Source organism: Ovis aries, chromosome 19 (assembly GCF_016772045.2).
Source record: "Ovis aries strain OAR_USU_Benz2616 breed Rambouillet chromosome 19, ARS-UI_Ramb_v3.0, whole genome shotgun sequence".
Classification (NCBI taxonomy): domain Eukaryota; kingdom Metazoa; phylum Chordata; class Mammalia; order Artiodactyla; family Bovidae; genus Ovis; species Ovis aries.
The window spans coordinates 6,980,711-7,002,314 of record NC_056072.1 but is presented as its reverse complement, the minus strand read 5'-3'; the positions used below and the strand labels follow the sequence as shown (position 1 = coordinate 7,002,314).

Here is a 21,604-nt window from a genome sequence, read left to right as displayed (position 1 = left end):
TGTGGGTCCACCGCCCAGTGTTTATGTACTGTCTTTGAAGCAGATTTCTCAAACTCTCTTTGTTTCTTACAAGACCAAGTGTGAACTGTAGTAAAAAATACGTGTCTGGATCATGGCGGAAAAGCTACCTACTGAAATGAAAAGCTGTTTCTAAACTATGTATTAAATTACTTCACTTTGATTTTCAGTGGTTAGAGATTTTCAAGAATATGTAGAACCAGGAGAAGATTTCCCAGCTTCCCCTCAGAGAAGAAATACCACGTCGCAGGAGGACAAAGATGACAGTGTGCTCTTGCCGCTGGGTGCGGATACACTCACACACAACTTGGGCGTTCCAGTACTGGTGGTTTGCACAAAGGTTAGTCTGCTTGCTGTAGACTCTGCTGCTGATGTTGACCCGGGATGAACAACTGTTTATTTCTAGGCTCCTTGTGGAGCGGACGCATTAGTTTTTCTAGGTAACTTCCAAACCAGAAGTAACAGTTTAAAATACTGAATGCTGTTCACATGTTCGCTTTGTGATCTAAATGGTAGTTTTCTTTGAAGGAAAGTTACTTTAGATGTTCTGTTGTGATCGAGTTTCATTTTCCTGATTCTGATTAGACTTCAAATTGTGTAGTCAGTTTAATAGAAAGAATTACAGGTAAGATGATGGTTATCAAGTTTGTAAAATATTTTCCTGCCTTGAGTTTCATATGCTGATATCTTGATATATTAGGAGATTATGTGTATAAAATAGACTTGGTTTTAAAGACCCATCAGTGCTCATTATATAAAGTTGATACGCATCTATCAAAAGCCTTTTATTAAAGAGATTCTGGTAGGGTTGCTGTTATTAAAATTCTGTTAATTTCATTCTGTCACTGGATATATACACTTTATAATAAAATCAGATTTCCTTTAAAAAATAATTTATACTTCATCTTCTCCCTGTTTGGTCTTAAGTAGTGTGTTTTTACTTTAGTAAGCCACGGACTAGTTAAGAAAATTATAGAACATATAAATGCTTTTGCTATCTAAAATTATTATCAAAAAGTAATGTGAAATTTGTGCATATAATTGAAAGAGGGTATGGAATTCATCTTTGGAATAAAAATGATAAAATTTAAAATATTTAAGTTTTACTTTAAACACTGCAAAAATTATCAATAACAAAGGAATGGGGATACGATTTAAAAGAATTAAGTCAAAATTTGTTGCCTGCTTTTCAAATGGTGATTCTGGTGTAGTTAGAAGTGTTTCTTATACCTTTTCTATAAATCTGTGCTTAAGCTCTCCCAATAGAATCCTTTCGTGTGTGATTTGTTTTGATTTTGTTTGGCAAACAGCTGCTTATCGACAGATATTTTCCTGTTTTTACACTGCAGATTGCCTCATAAAAGCTCTTACGTTTGAATGAAAAAAATGTTAAGTTTGAAAGGGACCTGAATCAGTTATCAGATGAGTCATAGATTCATAAAATTTTCAAGCCAGAAGAGATCATTTATAGTATTTCATAGAATCTAAGGCACCATCAGTTCTACTTGAGTTTAAGAGCTTTTAAAGTATGTGGGTGTGGGAGAATGTGTGTCTCAGATTAGATGGGTTACTCAGCTCGTTTTAAAGACCCTGGAAATTGAGATTCAGACTGTTACTTGCCGCATCCTCATAGCTCAGTTAAAAATATCTTTAGTAAACTGTTGTGCTTTGCCAAGTGTCATAGAAATTATATGCATCTTTAATAATTTGAAATGCTCTCAGTTCTATAGAATGGACAGATATGCCACATTTTATATGGTGTTTATAAAGGAAACCGTTCTATGATATATTTTATATATGCATGACAAAAAATGACGGGTTGGACCCCAAATTAATACTTGTTTATTTTTCGATTTCATAAGCTTCCAATTCAGAAGTTTTGGTGACGTTACTTGGATGTCATGTTTGGAACATGCTTTAATTTTCTTCCTAACATTCTTTTGTTGCAAGTAGAAATCAGATTTGTTTCATTGACTGTACTGGTGACATTTCAGGAATACCCTGTAATTCCCCTTTTCTGCTGTTGGTAAAATTGAAGTGAGAGTGAATAAAAGCACCAGAAAAGTAATGAAGGTCAATTTAGAGTTGTCAGATAATCAGAACAAAGGGGAAATGGTGTGCGGTACAGACTCCCTGGATATACGGAGTGCTCTAGAGGACTTGTTCTAGAATGTAAGTCATTGAGTTAATGAGTATAACCGCCTTTTATAAGCTTGTCCTGTTACTCTTCCTTTATATACCAAAACTTTCTCTTTGGTGTTCTTATCACCAAAGAGATGAGTATATCATAGAAGTTAGTACCTCTTTAAGTAATGAAAGTATTCATTAGTCTCAAGACTGACTAAAAGTCTCTAGACAGATAGGAGTAATTGATACGCTAGGTCCTACCAATCCGTCACCCTGTCAGAGTTGTAGTTTCGTGATATTCTCCCACCCAAAATTGAATTTAAATCATTATATTATTATTTAAAGTTAATATTGTTCTTTTAAAAATTATTTTAACTCAGTGTGATGCCATTAGTGTGTTGGAGAAAGAACATGACTACAGAGATGAGCATTTTGATTTTATTCAGTCACATATCCGGAAGTTTTGTTTACAGTGTATCCTTTTAATACATTGGTTGGTGCAATATTTTGTTTGTTTATTTAAATTGAGTAAATTGGTGAACTTAGAAATTCCATAAACTTTTACCTTCTTACCTCTGGTCAGAAATTTCATTTTAATTCCCAAGTATCTTGGTATTTTGAGATACAAAAGCAAGTACTGAAATATGTAACTTTGATTTGATGTGTTTAAAGTACTGTGATTAAGAAAAATAATTCTCAGACGCAGAAAATTCTAACAACTTAGCATTGTAAATGTTCTCATTTAAAACTAGTGTTCATTACTTGGGGGTGGGTGGTAGGGCAAGATCAGTGTTTGGGTTTGTGTGTTCTTACTTTTAATATGTTTAGTATGTTAATCATCTCCAGAGTATGCATTTATCGCCGTTGCATAGTCTGATACAATGGTTTTAAATGGTTTTTAAATCTGGGTGTGCCCATCTAAGAATTAACTGAATTGGACCATTCAAAAGGAAGGCTGGATAATCTGTGCTAAATTCTGAAAAAGCTTTCTGGGTGATTTTGATGATCACAAGGTTAGAAAACCAGTCATAGGAATCTTGTGTAGTCTAGGTTGCAAGGATTAGATGAGCCAGTGAATAACATTCACAGCTGAGCAAAGGATACAGTGCATCAGTGAGTGAATGCTCTTAGAATTTCCTGTCGAAAGCTTCAGACGGCTTAGAGCCCTGGAGCAGTGTGCTCACTCGGCCCTTCCTGGGCTGTTGTGCAGTTGCATTCCCGAATCAAAGCTTGTGGGTCTGAAAAGTGACTAAATGATAGGTATTAGGACTAGATAGGAAGAGTAGGTGACGGACACATGTCTAGAGTGTCCGAAGGTTTTCATCGTCATTAGTGGACGCTGACTTAAAGACTGCTTGGAGAAAGCCTGGCCGAATAGTGAATAAGACCGCTTGACACCGGGAGCCTCCCTTTCCCCCTTTTCCTTCAGGACTTTGTCCTCTGCTGCCTTTCTCTTCTCCTGCCGCATGATGGTTAGTTGGGTTCAATTAAAGGGCCTTGGCCTGCCAAAAAAAACGAAAAGTGGGAGAATTGAAGCCAGGTGTTTATGGCCTTTTTTGTTATCTTTGCAGATTAGAAAATTTGAGAACAAGCACTCTCTTTAAATGGTTATTGAAAACTACACTTGAAAATGTATATAGAGAGATGTAATCAGGAAGAAGATTGTCCACTAAAATAGTGACAGACCTGTAGTAAAGCTGGCTGATTTTAAAGGAATACAAAACATGGCACTTCAGGAGAGTGAGTTGTGTGTGCATGTGTGTGTCTGTGTGAGTGAGTGAACCGAAGTGAAAAGTGAAGTCACTTAGTGATGTCTGACTCTTTGCGACCCCAAGGACGTAACCTGCCAGGCTCCTCTGTCCATGGGATTTTCCAGGCAGTAATACTGGAGAGGATTGCCATTTGCTTCTCCAGGGAATCTTCCCGACCCAGGATTGAACCCGGGTCTCCTGCACTGCAGGCAGACGCTTTACTGTCCAAGCCACCAGGGAGTGAAAATCATGTTTCCTTTAAAATTAAAAAATTTTTCATTATAATGCAAATTTTCCAGCTGTGTAAATCTTCCAAATTATTCTAAATTGGTTCTCGTTGTGAGAAAGATCGTTGACAAGTTCACACAGTTAAGCTTTTACTTAAGATTATGAAGTTTGTTTCTACCAAATTAAGTATTATGACAAGTGAAGTATGTTTAGCGATCGTACTGTAAGGTTCTCAAGCTTTGGTTCGTGTCCTAGAAAATGTGAATGTCGTAGTTCAGAGGGTAGACCAGCCTCATCGCTCCCTCCTGGCCTGAGTCACCGTCTCTCCCGGGACAGCATCACGTGCTAGCAGGTGCCCCTCAGCAGTGGTCAGAATCCCACCACAGTCACACGGCCCCTTTTTCCACAGGCGTCTCTTGACCTTTTGGTCCACCAGGTCATTTGGATAAAGGTCAGAGTCAGAGTCTGCGTTGCTTACTGCGTCTTCATGTAGGCTTGCGTTATATCACATTTTGGTCACGGTTGCTGTGGATTGTTCCTGAAAGCTCCTTGATGGATCTTGAGGGTTCATCTTCTCTGTTCGGTGGCTTTCCTGAGCTTTCTCCCCAAAGTCCTGATTCCTGAGACTAGTAAAAACTATAAGAGATGCTACTGCCGACTACCTTTGTTGAAAAGGCAAGACAGTTGTTTTGATAAATAATATCCCTCCTTCATGAAGTTAAAGAAGGTAAAAAGCAAAACCAAATCTTGTCTTCATGTGCTATGAATATTCGACTCAGTTAATTACCTTTACTTTCTTGGCTAACGAGAGTTTTTCCCTCCCGAGTTCAATCAGTTATGTAGAGATTGCTTTATTTGAATTTAACCTGTGTGAAATACTATGGTTTTGAAATTCTTGATTACCATGTAATTATATCCGTGGAAATTATTTTTGAAACTAATATGTATAAATGTTAAGCTGAGAACACAGACTTTAACAGTACCTCTTCATGGAGTTTGTCCAAAAATTTCTTTAACGGTGTTAATTCAGATGGTGCAGCACTTATATACACTTCAGTAAAAGAAAATAAAAATATAGATTTAGTATATAAGTACATCGTCCAGAAACTCTATGGATTTCCTTATAAGATTCCTGCTGTTGTTGTGGAAAAAGATGCAGTATTTATGTAAGTATGCCCTTTTTTTTTTTTTTTTAATTTTTTGGCTGTGCCATGCAGCACATGGGATCTTAGTTCCCCGACCAGGGGTCGAACCCTTGCCCCCTGCTTTGGACGTGCGTGGGCTTAACCACTGGGCCACCAGGAAAGGCCTGCTGTACTCCTGAGTATATTGTTCTCTCATGTACTGTTGCTGCAGTTTGATGCGGTATCATTTTCGGTTTTGAAATGAGACCAGTAAACTTTTCCATCAAGAGTTGGTGAGAATCTGTTCCTAGATTATTTTATTTATAACATGCTCTGATCTATTACTGTTGCCTTTTAGATTTACTGCTGGCCTGAGCCTTTTTGAAAGGCTGCTGTTATAGCTAACTTACCTAACTGGGGGCATGTATCAGTCAGTGTACCTGTTCTTTAATTGATTATGGTACATAAAGGACCCAATGTATAACCTAGATATGCTTTGAAAAGTTATCTGAATAAATTGGGAGGTAACACTAATGATTACTTCCTCTCAAATAAAAAAAACCTTGATTTTCTAAAATCAAGAAAGTTGATAAGTTTAAGTAGAAATTAGTAAACTTTAACTTGAGTATTGTAATAGATTAATTTTCCATAATTGGTCAAATTTAACTTCATAAAAAATGTTCACCTTAATCTGATCATGGGTTGAATGAAAGAATGACTGTATAAATGGTTGAGAATTTATCATCTGTGTTTCTTTCTAGTCCAGCAGGGTGGGATAATGATAAGAAAATAGGAATATTACATGAAAACTTTCAAACGTTAAAAGCAGAAGATAATTTTGAAGACATCATAACTAAACCACCTGTCCGGAAGGTAAATTTTAGCGTATAGTCTTACTAGTCTTTTAAACTGAGGGGGAAGTCCCTTATTTTAAGATTGTAGGTAGAAAGGTAAGGGGTTGAGTAAGGTAAAGGCAAGTTGTGAACTTTACAACCTGGGGCTCCATCAGAAGCCAAGAACACCTTGGTGGAATAATAAGTAGTAGTAGCGTTTGTCTCTTGAGACAGACCTTGCCTCTTCTTCCTGGTCATTAGTTGCTCATACTAGCACACAGCAGATCCAGGGGCTGCCAGGTTCCGCTTTATTCTGTATTGTTGCATGTCATCCTTAAGATTTTAAAATCTGATTCCAGATGATACTCTGCTCTCATATGTCTTTCGCTAAGGATGGTGTTTTATGGTTAGATAGTATAGACACTCCTGAAAAGCTGTATGAAGTTGTGTTCGCTTTTAGCACGTTCTCACTGACTTTTAATTTGAACACGCTTCAGGAAAAAGTGATGTTGTTTCAGCATAGAATAAGATTCTTAATTAAAAATCCAAACATTTACAGAGCAGTTACAAATAAGAAATATAGCATCAAATGAAAACTCGGTGCGTTATTCGGTTTGAATGTCTATTGAAAGAAACGCACACTTTAAAAACAATTTTTCCCCATTCTCTCTTAACAGCGAGATTGTGCTTCAAATGGTTTTTTATTCATTCCACAAATATTTATTGCGCTGCCATTTAGGCATTAGGTGCTAAACAGGACCATGATGAGGTAGTGAATCTGTACATGCCATCACTCAGGTGGTGATCTGTGCTCTAGGAAGGAAGCCCAGTGAGGGAGGGAGAGTGGGTGGGTGGGAGGTTACAGTCCAGAATGGGGAAGGCAGGTCTGATGAGAGGGGAGGATGTGGAGCCACAGGAAGAGAACGTGCACGTGGCCTGAGGCAGGAGTGTGTAGGGCGGCTGCAGAGGCTGGGAAAGAGCCCCCTGGAGGGCCAGAGCAGAGGGAAGAAGGCAGGGTTAGGGTCTTGCGGGGCCTCAGCATTAGGCTGCAGGCAGGACTCTGGATTTCATGCTCAGTGGGATGGAAAGTGACTGGCAGGCAAGCTGGAGTGAGGGTGGGGTCCAGTCTGCCTTAACCTCTCCAAAGGATCGCCCTGCCTGCTGGGCGAAGGCCTGCCTTGCAGAGGAAAAGGAGGAGCAGGAGGCATGGGCAGCTCCCTCACCTTTTTTTCCTAATTATTCAGCAGATAGAAGAGATACTGTATTTTTATTTCAGGAAACCAGGAGCAAGTTGCTCTTCTCTCAACTGGGATATTCTTGGCCCTTTTAAAACACCTAACTGTTGTTTTTGTTGTTGTTTAGTCTCCAAGTTTTGTCTGACTCTTTTGCAACCCTGTGGACTGTAGCTCACCAGACTCCCTGTCCATGAGACTCTCTAGGCAGGAATACTGGAGTGGGTTGCCATTCTGTTGTCCAGGGGATCTTCCTGACCCAGGGATTGAACCTGTGTCTCCTGCATTATAGGAGGATTCTTTACCACTGAGTCGCGCAGATTTTATAAGCATGTGTAAATCTTATAAGATTTTATATGCGTGTGGCTCTTGGATTGTGCTGTCCAGAGCAGTAGGAACTAGTTACATATGGCTCTTAAGTATAAATTAAGTACAACTAAATGGAAAATTCAGTTCCTCAGTCACATTAGCTGTTATTGCAGCTCCTCAGTAGCCTCAGGCTAACGTTGGACAGCACAGATACAGGACATTTATATTAGTGCAGATCGGTATTGGACAGCTCTGCTGAAGGGCCCTGGGGAGGGCAGTCTACCCATGTACATGTGATACAGGTAATATTCATATTCTCGGTGTTTTTAAAAATTGTGCTAACCTAGAGAGTGAGTTATGAATGACTTTAGCATAATGACTTGTTCATTTATGCATTGCTCATTTCAGTTTGTGCATGAGAAGGAAATTGTGGCGGAAGATGACCAAGTGTTTCTTATGAAGCTACAGGTATGAAATTACATCAGAAGCAGACTTAGTACGGTTAATGATTAAACGGTTCTTGTACACATTTTCTTTAAAAGCAGCAATACATGACTGAATGTCTAACCTAGAATTTTTGTGTGTTTTTCAGTCCCTTTTAGCAAAGCAGCCACCAACTGCAGCTGGAAGGCCTGTGGTCAGTATTGCAGATCTTGACTAAGTGATTAAAATCAGTGCATCTTGTTTCAGTTCTTTAATGTCTTTGATTGTATATCTGTCTCTTACGGGTGTACTTGGATATAAAGTTGAATTAAGAATGCCCCTGGAATTTGTGAGATTTTAAAAGATAAACTTTCATTTCCTTTTAGAATATTGAAATCATAAAAATCCATTTGTCCTGTATCCATTACTAGGCTGAACCATTTTTGTGTGTTGTTTTATAAATCCTCACGATAGCCGGATGAAGCAAGTCCTATCCTTATCCCCATTTTGCAGGTGGGGAAATGGAGGCTTTTTAGGACATCATGGCTTGCCTGAGATTATACAGTTGGTGAAATAGGATGCAAGTCCAGATTGGAGTCTGGATCTGACTCCCAACTTCTCTTCATAACCACACTTCATTATTCTATGTGTTTCCCTTTTTCCAGTGAAAGGAAAATTTGTATGCTAAAATGTGAGGGGCCCCTGGTATTCTAATAATGAGGACACGATTGCTAAACACTTTTGCTCAGGGCTTGCAGTATGAAGGGACCAGTAGAAGAGATGGGGGGCAGTTGTAGAGGAGTTGTTTATATGATAATTTTTGTGAAGTTGAGCTTTCAGGGTTTTATAAATATGGCTTTCATCTTTTTACTTAGGACGCCTCACCAAGAGTCCCAGGAGGCTCCCCTCGAACACCAAACAGATCTGTGTCATCCAATGTTGCTAGCGTGTCACCCATCCCTGCTGGGTCAAAAAAAATCGATCCAAACATGAAAGGTACATTTCTCTTTTTTTAAGAGTAAACAACACAACGTATTTCACAGTAGAAGTCTTCCTACTGTCATCCCACCTTTTGCCTTAGCTATGTTCTTTTTTATGCAGTAGTATCTTGTCTTTGTGTATCTATAGAGATAGAAACTCAGAGTGAGTTAGACTGTGAACCATTTACAGTGTAGTTTTAACATACACTCTATGGTGTGCACTTTATAAAAGCTTTGTGTTATATTTACTCATGCTGGATCTTCGAAAAAGCAAGAGTTCCAGAAAAACATCTATTTCTGTTTTATTTACTATGCCAAAGCCTTTTACTGTGTGGATCACAATAAACTGTGGAAAATTCTGAAAGAGATGGAAATACCAGACCACCTGACCTGCCTCTTGAGAAACCTATATGCAGGTCAGGAAGCAATAGTTAGAACTGGGCATGGAACAAGAGACTGGTTCCAAATAGGAAAAGGAGTACGTCAAGGCTGTATATTGTCACCCTACTTATTTAACTTACATGCAGAGTACATCATGAGAAACACTGGGCTGGAAGAAGCACAAGCTGGAATCAAGGTTGCCGGGAGAAATATCAGTAACCTCAGATATGCAGATGACACCACCCTTATGGCAGAAAGTGAAGAACTAAAGAGCCTCTTGATAAAAGTGAAAGAAGAGAGTGAGAAAGTTGGCTTAAAGCTCAACATTCAGAAAACGAAGATCATGGCATCCGGTCCCATCACTTCATGGCAAATAGATGTGGAAACAGTGGCTAACTTTATTTTCTGGGCTCCAAAATCACTGCAGATGGTGATTGCAGCCATGAAATTAAAAGACGCTTACTCCTTGAAAAGAAAGTTAGGACCACCTAGACAGCATGTTAAAAAGAGACATTACTTTGTCCACAAAGGTCCATCTAGTCAAAGCTATGGTTTTTCTAATGGTCATGTATGGATATGAGAGTTGGACTATAAAGAAAGCTGAGGGCCGTAGAATTGATGCTTTTGAACTGTGTTGTTGGAGACTTTTGAGAGTCCCTTGGACTACAAGGAGATCCAACCAGTCCATCCTAAAGGAGATCAGTCCTGGGTGTTCATTGGTAGGACTGATTTTGAAGCTGCAGCTCCAATACTTTGGCCACCTGATGCTAAGAGCTGACTCATTTGAAAAGACACTGATGTTGGGAAAGACTGAGGGCAGGAGAAGGGGACGACAGAGGACAAGATGGTTGGATGGCATCACCGACTCAATGGACATGGGTTTGGGTGGACTCCAGGAGCTGGTGATGGACAGGGAGGCCTGGCGTGCTGCGGTCCATGGGGTCGCAGTCAGACACGACTAAGCGACTGAACTAAACTATACCTATAGGTCATTGGAGAAATTCATGTTTTACCTGAAATGGATTATTTGCAGTTAACAAGCAGAAAAAAACTGTGTGCATTATAGTTATTTCTACAGGAATAATTGCCCTGCGTGGGATTAGTAGGTGAGACTTCGTATCTTTTTATGCCCTTTCCTGATGTTTCTCAACTGGTCAGGTTACCTGTCATCAACATGGAGCCTTGCAGTTTGCCTACACCTAATCAGCATTCTGTAAATATTAACTAATAAGAGCTCACACCGCCCCTAGTATTTCCTTCCTGTTTGTATTTTTCTGTGAATTGTTTATTGCCCTCCTTTGTCCATTAATCTCTTAGAGCTTCTGCTGATTTTCATATCAGATTGGACAGCTTTGTGTAATACTTGAAGCAACTGTTTTTATTTTTGAAGAACCCCTTTCAAAGGGGATATATATTCACAAGTAGCATCTGTTTTAAATGCTTTTGGCCTTTTAAAAATAACACTCTACCCTCTTTCAGCAATGAACCCAGCACAGCAAAAAAGAAATAAAATGTAAAGAAAAAAATAACACTCTTTAAGTTTTTAATAATTACATTCTTAACACTTACTCATATTTGTTTTATATATGATTGATTAGAGAAGTTACCCAGCCTCAAAAGATTAAACTTGGCTTGGATTTGGAACATCTTCTGTGTGTGATTCATTTTCTGTGTATCATTACTGTAATAATTTATAGAAAAGTTGAAAGCTTTGAGTATGTTTTTTACCCTTTTTTTTTTTTTTTTTAATAGCTGGAGCTACAAGTGAAGGTGTCCTGGCAAATTTCTTTAACAGTTTGCTGAGTAAAAAGACTGGCTCCCCAGGAGGCCCTGGTGTTGGTGGTGGTAGCCCTGGAGGTGGGGCTGCAGGCGGAGGCGGCAGTTTACCACCGTCTGCCAAAAAGTCAGGTACTTACTGGGGCTTTCCTTTCTTAGCAGCGGTATTGCTCATTTAAAGTGTGCATTTCAGTGTTGTAATGTATTTACAGACTTACACAAACCTTTGTGGTAGTGTTATTTAGTTGCTCAGTCATGCCTGGTTCTTTGATACCCGTGGACTATAGCCCCCCAGGCTCCTCTGTCCCTGGCTTCTCCAGGCAGGAATACTGGAGAGGGTTGCCATTCCCTTTTCCAGGGGATCTTCCCAACCCAGGGATCGAACCGATTCTTCCTGCACTGGCAGGCGGATTCTTCTTCACTGCTGAGCCACCAGGGAATCCACGCAAAACATGACGTAGATGACCATAATCTAATTTTAGAACATTTTCATCTCCTTAAAAAATCCACATCAAAAAGAAGGAATTTCAGACAGTTCTAGTGAGATGGTTGAACCTAGAGCCTAATAATACAGAGTGAAGTAAGTCAGAAAAAACCAGTACACTATATTAGCGCATATATATGGACTCTGGAATAAAGTGATGCTGATGAACCTACTTGCAGGGCAGGGAAAGAGCTGCAGAGCATGGAGCCGTGTGCACAGTGAGGGGGGGAGGGAGTAGGACGAGTGGAGGAAGCAGCCGTGCGTATACACGAGCCACATGTACGCACCAGCAGCCCGCATGGACAGCTGGGGAGAAGCTGCTGGGAGCGCAGGGAGCCCAGTCTGGTGCCCTGTGGTGACCTGGAAGGGTGGGATGCGGGAGAAGAGGGAGGTAAGGGAGGGAGGGGATGTATGTATAATTATGGACGATTTGAGTTGTTGAATTTCAGAAACCAACACAACATTGTAAAAATTAAAAAAAGAAAAAAAAAAATCCAACCTGTTAGCAGTTACCCTTCCCTCCCCTGCCGTCCTCCTAGGCAGTGATTTGTTTTCTTTCTCTTTGTATTTGCCTGTCTGGAGATTTCATATAAATGGGAGTCATACAGTATATGCCCACTTAAAGTAATGTTTTTGAGTTTCATCCATGTTGTAGCATACGTATCAATATTTTTTTACTGTTGAAAAAATCCCATTGCGTGGGTCTGCATACATCTTTTATTTATCCGTTCTTCAGTTCACGCGCACACGTTTTCATTTCTCTTGGGTATGTGTCTAAGTGTGGGATTGGTGGGTCACGTAGTACCTCTGCGTTTAAAGTTTCCAAAATGCTGCACCACTTCAGGTTTTCGTTGTTTTTTCTTTTGGTTTTGCTTAACCAAGTCCAGAATGTCTCTTTGTTAGAGTATTTTTGCACGTGTGTCTGTGTTTTAGAGTGAAATATAATTGATGAACAATACTATGTTTCAAGGATACAGCCTAGTGATTTGATTTGTTTTGGCCACGCCACACAGCATGTGGGATCTTAGTTCCCCAACGAGGGATCGAACCCCTGCCCTATGCAGTGGAAGCTCAGAGTCCTAACCACTGGACTGCCAGGGAGGTCCCTGATTTGATATTTTTATACATTACAAAATGGTCACCACTTGTCCATCTTTTTGGTTAGAGACATCATTTCAGCTGTGAAGTTGTATCTCATTGTGGTTTTGATTTGAATTTCCCTGATAGCTAGTGATTTTGAAAATCTTTTCACATGTTTAATAACCACTTTTATCTGTTCTTTGGTGAAATGTCTATTCAAATTCTTTGCCCATTTAAAATGGGGTTGTTTTTCTTTTTATTATTGAGTTCTGAGTGTTTTTTATATATTCTGTTTATTGGACATTTTTCAAGTGTAGAATTTGCAAGTATTGTCTCCCCTATGTAAAGGACATAGAATTTGCAAGTATTCTTGTGTCGGTTGTCCCTTCGCTTTGTTAAGAACGTCCTGTGAAACACAGAATTTTTAAATTTTGATGAAGTGTTTTTTCCTTTTGTTTGTATAAGTGCTCTTCAGACTTTAACCTATTCTACTGTTTTAATCACACCGTCTTGCCACCCTTTTCTCAAGTACCTGCTGCTACCGTTTTTAATCTTACAGATTTCTGAGGATAAACTGAACTAGTTTCTGGCTTCTGTCACCCTCAGTGTGGAAAAGATTACCTGTCTCAGGACTGCTAATTTAGTTACCACGCACTCATTTTGGGGTCGCACAGAGGTGGACACGACTGAAGTGACTTAGCAGCAATAGCAGCAGCATCTTTCCAGATTACAAAATTTTGTTAGCTATTTTCTATGTTTGTTCTGTGCCTTTTTATTAAAAAGAAAAACCTTTATGAGATGGAATGGTAGGTGCTAGTCTTCCTTTCATTTGGTCACAGACCCTGCAGTTGAACACGAGGGACTGTAAGGACCTCCCTGGCAGTCCAGTGGTTTAGACTCTGCTTGCACTGCCAGGGCTGTGAGTTTGATCCCTGGTCAGGGAACTAAGATCCCACATGCCATGTGACCCCCCCAAAAAAAAAAAATTAAAAAAAAAAGAAAATGAGGGAATTTGTGTTTAAATTAGGATGTTTATATATATATATGCTTTAGATAAAGTTGTAGATATGTATGTGTAAAGTTTTAGAGATATGTTTGTGTTTTAAATATACGTTTATGTATGTTTTTTGTATGTGTGTTAGATAGAGTTAATGAAACCATGGGCAGTTGTTACATGAAGATGCATTGGTGTCAGAGATATTTTGCCTTGTGTCTGAATCGTAGTTTCCTTCCTTCACTGTAGGCCAGAAGCCCGTCCTCTCAGATGTTCACGCGGAACTGGACAGAATTGCACGGAAACCAGTGACGGTTTCCGCTACAACACCTCCATCTCCTGCAGAAGGAGAAGCTTCTTGAAGATGCCAAATAAAGCCATCTATTCAGTTTTCTGGGATAATGTAAACTTGCCTCTGCCTTCTCCTTCAAAAGCAGAATTAGGGAGCTGGAGTGCTTTTTCAGATGGACTAAATTTATGTCCTTTTTGTGTGTGTGTGGTTGCCCATTTTTTAATAAAAGGGAACTATACAGAAAAAATTATTCTACACTATGTAGGATTGCTATTTGCATCGCCACTTTGCATAAGAAAGTAATTTTGGATTTTGAAAAACTCAAATTTATAGATCTGAAATACAGCCATGGGATCATATTCTGAAGGCTGCTTAAAACACCTAGGAGGGTTTGGGAAGGACAGAAAAATAATACGCTTTGGGCATTTGACTGACTTGGAACTCCAAGCTTATTTTAGTTAAGACTGTTAAGAAATCTTTTAAAAAATTATGTATTAGTTTTGCTGGAAAAGAGGAGGTGATCAGTTGTCAGATTTTCCACACCACCGTAACTATACCACCACACATGGAATATGCTGAGAAAACTGTCAGCATTGGACACACTAGTCACTGTCTTAATCCATGGTCCTATAAGTTATCAAAACGTGATTTAGAAACATTGGTCAAGATTTGTTTCTTTAACTGAGAAGAAAAAGAAAGCACACTGCCTAAATGGATAAAAGAAAAATGCAGAGGTTAAAATGTAAAGAGGTATAACAGTCTGGATTTGTCTATATATATATATTTACATATATATATATATATATATGACTCTGCCTTAATATACCCCTTTTTTGTTTGTGACTTTCAACTGTAATCAGTTAATAAAGTATTTATTCTCTGCATTCAGGTTCAAATAACTTGTTGCGTTCTTTTATATGTAAATCTATATTTATCATACAATGAATAAGATTTGTCGGTATTTTATTTAACTTCATAGGATTATTAAGCTTTCTACTCTTCTAAGAGACAAGTAAGTACCTGAGATTACTACCCTGTAAGTCTCCTTAAATTAGGAATTTACCTTGATTAGTACATCTTCCCTATCAGCATGTCTTGAATTATCAAATCTAATGTCAGCATTCCTAGTAGAAAAAAATAAAGCCTTTTTTATCATTATTTAATGGGCAGAAACTGTTTTAAAAGTTCGGCAAATTCATACGGCTACTCTTTCCGGTCCTTCCAGGTCAGACCACCTGGGGGTAGTTTCACCTTTTGATACTCAGTTTTGAAACATTTGTAAGAACAGTTAGATTTTCCTACTGATGTTCAACTAAAGAACATACGTACATTTGACCTATTGCTTAATTTCAGATAATTGAAGGAAAATGGTTACTACTATTTACATTGGTCTTTGTTATAACTTTATAATTCCAAAGACTTTTTTCCCCACAAAATATTTGAGGACAATACCTCTACTTTCAAATGTAATTCTTTCATTATAACTTTAAAATCTGTTTAGTTTTATAGTAGTGTTTGGCTCCTAATGGTTGAATGTAAATACTAAAATATATGAGAGGGTTATAATTTGTTTCATTGTGGGAAAAACTTAGTATGTTTGTGGGCATGGAAAAATTAATTTGCAAAAACATTTTGATTGATAAAATATGAGGGGGAAAATGCCGCTGGTAAAATCCTAATGATTCTGCAATTCTGGTGTTGTAAAGGCCAGTTTTTCTAAACTAGTTGTACTTGAAGTAAGTGAAACCGATGAAGATTGCAGACTGTGCTTCGTGGTATATACCGTGGTCTACCGTGTTTGCATGTCTAGACCAACTCATGGGGTTTTTTTTTTCTGTGTACATTGGAGATATACTAGAAAACCCTCAGAATATCTTTGTTACCTGAATTAATTATAACTGTTCACTTTATATGAGGTTCAGTTTTAACTAATTGAAGATCTTTTGTTTATTGTGGTTAGAATTTAAACCTTTTTTGTTCCCAATTTTTGCAAGGAAATTTGTTTTTAAACTACTTAATTTTTTTTAGCTGTTTTTAATTGAAGTACACAGTACAGAAAAGTAGACAACTTACAGGTGTATGGTTTGAAATACCACAAAGTGACCACATACAACCAGCACCAGCATCAAGAAAGACACCGTTACTGGTATTTCCTGCGTGCCCCCCGCAGTCCTCCTACCTACCAAGTTACTCCTGCCCTCTCCTCCAAAGCCATAGATCAGTTTTACTTGTATTTAAGCTGTATATGAATGGACTCTTAACATTTATATTTCTTTGCGTCAGGCTTCTTTCAGTTTTTTGGGGTGCCTCCATTTCGTTGCCTGTAGCAATAGTTACTAATTCTCATCACATCACACTTGGTCGTGCAAAAACACTCACATCTCTAGTATGCTGTTGACAGGGTATGTTAGTTTCCCATTGCTGCTGTAAGACACTGACAGAATTTAGTGGTTTAACACAAATGTGCTATCATGCCATTCTGGAGGGCAGAAGCCGAAACCAGCTGTGCTAGGTTAAAGTGTCAGCAGGTCTGGTTTCTTTTGGAGGCTCCAGGGAGCGTCTGTTTCCTTCCTTTCCAGCTTCTAGAGGCTGCCTGAATTCCTTGGTTCCTGGCCCCTTGTCCATCTTCAAAGGCAACGGTGTTGCATCTTCTGGTCTCTGCTTCCAGCACACCGCTTCTTGCTCTGACCCTGCTGCTTCTGCATATCAGCATCCATGGGATTAAACTTGGCCCACGTGAGTAATCCGCTGTAAGCTCCCCCAACGCTTCACTCTCCTTGCGTGCGTGGTTTCTGAAGAGGAATTGAGTGTTATTTTATTGCCTTGGGTCCTCCATAGGTGGTGTTTTCCCTTTGACTTCTCTTGAGATTTTAAAAATCTTTGATTTTATGCAGCTTGAATATGATATGCCTAGGGGTGGGGGTGAATGAGTGGTTATCTTTAGTATTCTCTGAACTTCCTGGGTCTGTGGTTTAGTATCTGACATTAATTAGGGGGAAATTCTCAATAATACTAACTTGGGGGAAATTCTTAGTCACTGTTGCTTCAAATATTTTTTCCGTCCTTTTCTCTCTCAGCATTCTCATGTATATATTATATCTTTTGTAGTTGTCCCATAGTTTTGGGGTATTGTTTCCTTTTTTTTTCCCACACCCCACCCCCAGTCTTTTTTTATCTTTGCTTTTTAGTTTTTGAAGTTTCTGTTACCCTGTTGTCCAGTTCAGAGATTCTTCCTCAGCCAAGTCCAGTCAACTGATGAGCCCATGGAAAGCATTAATCATTTCTGTTAGTTTTCTGTCTGGTTTTTAAAAAGGTTATTCCTTAGAATTTCCATCTCTCTACTTATATTACCCATTTGTTTTGGTGTGTTGTCTGCTTTTACTGTTAAGGTCCTTAACATGTTAATCACAGTTGTTTTAAATTCACGGTCTAATAGTTCTAATAGTTCTACCAAGAAATATTAGAATGTGATTCTGATGCTTGTTGTGTCTCTTCAGACTGTGATGTGGTTTGTTTTTTTTTTGGCCTTTTGCTCTGCCTTGTAATTTTCTGTTGTTAGCTGAACGTGATGTACTGGGTAAAAGGCGCTCCAGTGAATAGACCTTTTAGTGCTGTGATGGTGAGGTGTTGGGGGGAAATCTTTCTGTAGTCCTGTGATCAGTTCTCAGTAAGCCTGTGTCCCTGGGCTCTGAACTTCACGAGTGGTTCTCTAGGGGGAGCTGGAGTTGGGGATTTCCCTACCAGTATGTTCAGCCTCTAATAAAGTAATTTCTGCTGAGGGCAGGCCTTGTTAGAAACAGATGACTTGGACTTTTTTCAAAATGGTTACTTTCTTCCTTCCCCTGCCAGAAGCACCAGGGGATTTTTCTCTGAATTTCCCTCTGAGACTCTAGTAGAATTCCTGGACGTAAAACTCAAAACTGTGGGGATCCCCTTATGATCCCCATAGTGTTTAACTCACAGGTTTGTCCATGCTGAGCTCCAGCAATCTGTTAGTCACAGTCCAGGCCCTCTCACCCCAGTGTTGTCTCCCTTAGAGGTTTCTGCCTGGAAGTTTGTGCTTCAGTAAGTTGTGGTTCTCTGTGTCCACCCACCTGTCTCTCCAGTTTGGGGGAGTGCCGTTGGCCCTATCCCCTCACTTCTCTGACAGATCCAAGGAGACTTGTTTATTTTTCTCAGTGTGTTCAGCTTTTTTACTTATTAGGATGGAGGGATGACTTCTAAGAATATGGAAGTCTGATTTCCCCCTCTCAGAATCCTGATTGCACCTGTGGAGCCCCTTTACCAAGAGAAGTAGTGTACACAGGCGCCAGGGATTAGGACAGGGGCATCCTCGGGGGCCGGCATCCGCTTCCTGCCAGATACCTGGGTGGCTATTCAGTTTTCCTCTTGCTCTTAGGACTTGTACTGTCATGAACAGGCTTCAGGGTGTCTTGTGGAAAATGTGTCCTCCTTTCTGTTGGGGGTGTGTGTCGACCTGGATTGCTGGATTCATAAGCTGTGTGTGTGTTCAACATTAGCAGATACTAAATGTTTAGCCAAACAGTTTTTCCAAAGTTACACGAGGTTGCATTTCTGGGAGAAAATGTTTGCAAATTATATATCTGATAAGGGTTTAGTATTCAGAATATAGGAAGACTCTTTTAAAACTTCATAGGAAATCAGCCTAGTGTTAAAATGAACAAAATAACTTGAGTAGATACTTCTTCAGAGAAGATACACAAATGACAAGCACATAAAAAGATGCTTGATGTCATTAGTATTGATAACTGGGGAAATGCAGAACAAAGCCACAGTGAGATCCCACCTCAGAGCCAAAAATGAAAATAAGAATTGGCAAATACGTGAAGAAATTAGGACACCTGTGTGTTGCTGTTGGGAATGTAAAGTGTCACAGCTACTTCGGACAGCAGTGTGGTGGTTCTTCAAAAGGGTAAGCATATAGTTACCGTAAGACCTAGCACTTCCGCTCCTGGATGTATACCCAGCAGAAATGAGAATGCATGTCCTCCTAGAAGCATTTGTATACAGATGTTTATGGCGGCGTTATGTATAACAGTACAGCTATTACAGCTAGTAATAATAGCTAAAAGGGGAGAAAAACCCAGACATCCATCAGTGGACAAATGGATAAACAAAGTGTGGCCTGTCCATACGATGGAGTATTTTTCAGCTATAAAAAGGAATGGGGAATTGGTGGTCCAGTGGTTAGGACTCTGTGCTTTCACTGCCGAGGGCCCAGGCTCAGTCCCTGCTCCAGGACCTAGGATCCTACAAGTCAGGTGGTATGGCCAGAAAAACAAAAAAAAGGAATGAAGTATTGATATCTACTACAACATGGATGAACTTTGGAAACATGTTAAGTGAAAGAAGCCAGTCACAAAAAATCAGAATGTGTGATTCCGTTTATATGAAATGTCCAGAATAAGCCAGTTCTGAGACATCTTAGTGGTTGCAAGAGAGGGCAGTGCGGCTTGACTGCTAATGGTATAGGGTTTCTTTTGAGGGTTATAACAGTAGTTCTGAAATGATACAGTCCTCAGTCTTGGGAATATACTAAAGACTTGTCACTTCAGAAGGGTGAATTATAATACGCGAGTTATGTATCAGTTTTTAAAAAGGAATTTGCGTTACTTCCAGCAATATACAAGAGTCCCAGTTGCTCTCCATCTTTGTACACACTTGATACTGTCTCTCATTCTGGCGGGATTTTTGTTTACACAGTAGAATCTCATTGTGATTTTAATTCTACTTCCTTGATAACTAATGAACCTAAGCACATTTCATGTTTATTGGCCATTTGGTTATCCTCATTTGTAATGTACCTGTTTGAGACTCTTAAGACTCTTTTCTTTTTTCCCCTTCTCAGAAAAACAGGGAAATATTCGCCTTCTTTCTGACTCATTTTTCACATACTCAGAATACTAGTCTTTGTCAGATATGCATTGCAAATATCTTCTCTCATTCTGTGGTTTGGCCCTTTCACTATTTTTTTTGTACCTGTTCTGAAGACGTTATTGCTTGTCCTCAGGGGTTGCTCTGACGGTAAAGCATCTGCTTGCAATGTGGGAGACCTGGGTTTGATCCCTGGGTTAGGAAGATACCCTGGAGAAGGAAATGGCAACACACTCCAGTAGTCTTGCCTGGGAAATCCCATGGACAGAGGAGCCTGGTAGGTTATGGTCCATGGGGTCTCAAAGAGTCAGACACGACTGAGTGACTTCACTTTTAAAGGTTGTGAAGATAGTCTTAGGTTTGTTTTTCCCCCAGAAGCTTTATTGTTTTACTTCTCTACAATTCATCAGTTCATCTGGGATTGATTTCTGTAGGTGGTGTGAAGTAGGGGATAAGGGTTTTTTTTTTAATGTGTTCAGTTAATTTGTTATCATTCAGTTCAGTTCAGACACCCAGTCGTGTCTGACTCTTGGTGACCCCATGAATCTCAGCACGCCAGGCTTCCCTGCCCATCACCAACTCCCGGAGTTCACTCAGACTCATGTCCTTCGAGTCAGTGATGCCATCCAGCCATGTCATCCTCTGTCGTCCCCTTCTCCTGCCCCCAATCCCTCCCAGCATCAGAGTCTTCCAATGAGTCAACTCTTCGCATGAGGTGGCCAAAGTACTGGAGTTTCAGCCTCAGCATCATTCCTTCCAAAGAACACCCAGAGCTGATCTCCTTTAGGATGGACTGGTTGGATCTCCTTGCAGTCCAAGGGACTCCCAAGAGTCTTCTCCAACACCACAGTTTAAACACATCAATTCTTCGGCGCTCAGCTTTCTTCACGGTCCAACTCTCACATCCATACATGACCACAGGAAAAACCATAGCTTTGACTAGACGGACCTTTGTTGGCAGAGTCGTGTCTCTGCTTTTGAGCATGCTGTCTGGGTTGGTCGCAGCCTTCCTTCCGTTGGCTGGGGGAGGGCATCGTCCTTCTGAACCGCAGTGTCACCTTGGTCGTAATTGGCCCGTCCTGCTGCACGCGTCTGCTTCTGGGCTTTCTGTCTTACCCGTAATGCCGGTTTGTCTATCCTGTACTAGTACTACCTTCTCAATTTCTGTAGTTAAAAAAAGAAGCCTTTAGCTGGCAGCCCAAGCCCTCCTCTAATGTATTTCCATACGATTATTTTAGCTATTCCTGACGTTTTACATTTCCATATAAACTGCAGAGTCAACTAGTCCATTGCCGCAGCAAAAAAAGTGGCATTTTGATTGAGATTGCATTGAGTTGATAGATCCTTTTGGGGATGATTATGATTTTTATATCCTCCAAGACTTTGCAGAGGAGCGTCTTGGTGTTTATATAGGTCTCCAGTCTCTCCTCGCGATGTTTGTAGTGTCAAGTGCACTTGTATTTCAGGTTGCATCTTCTTTCAGTAGATGTTTTTCCAGCTATTTTTTAATGCTATTTTATTACTTGTTTATTTATTTTGGCTGTGTTGTACAGCTTGTGGGATCTTAGTTCCCAGACTCCTGGGTCCTCAGCAGTGAAAGCCAGGGGTTCTCACCACTGGACTGCCAGAGCATTCTCTTTTTGATGGTATTTTAAATGGCATCCTTTTAAAATGTTA

At 39.8% G+C, this 21,604-nt stretch overlaps 1 protein-coding gene across 1 annotated transcript in view; it reads left to right on the top strand.

Annotated features, from left to right (window-relative positions):
- The window catches only part of DYNC1LI1 (dynein cytoplasmic 1 light intermediate chain 1), a 53,161-nt gene extending 38,245 nt beyond the window's left edge, over positions 1-14,916 (top strand). Inside the window, exons 5-13 of the mRNA XM_027957947.3 lie at positions 189-358; positions 2,526-2,619; positions 5,155-5,290; positions 6,010-6,121; positions 8,031-8,090; positions 8,215-8,259; positions 8,921-9,041; positions 11,159-11,314; positions 13,990-14,916. Coding sequence (XP_027813748.1) covers positions 189-358; positions 2,526-2,619; positions 5,155-5,290; positions 6,010-6,121; positions 8,031-8,090; positions 8,215-8,259; positions 8,921-9,041; positions 11,159-11,314; positions 13,990-14,102 — 1,007 coding nt within the window. The 3' untranslated portion in view covers positions 14,103-14,916. The remainder of the gene's footprint in view (positions 1-188; positions 359-2,525; positions 2,620-5,154; positions 5,291-6,009; positions 6,122-8,030; positions 8,091-8,214; positions 8,260-8,920; positions 9,042-11,158; positions 11,315-13,989) is intronic.
- The last annotated feature ends 6,688 nt before the right edge of the window (positions 14,917-21,604 follow it).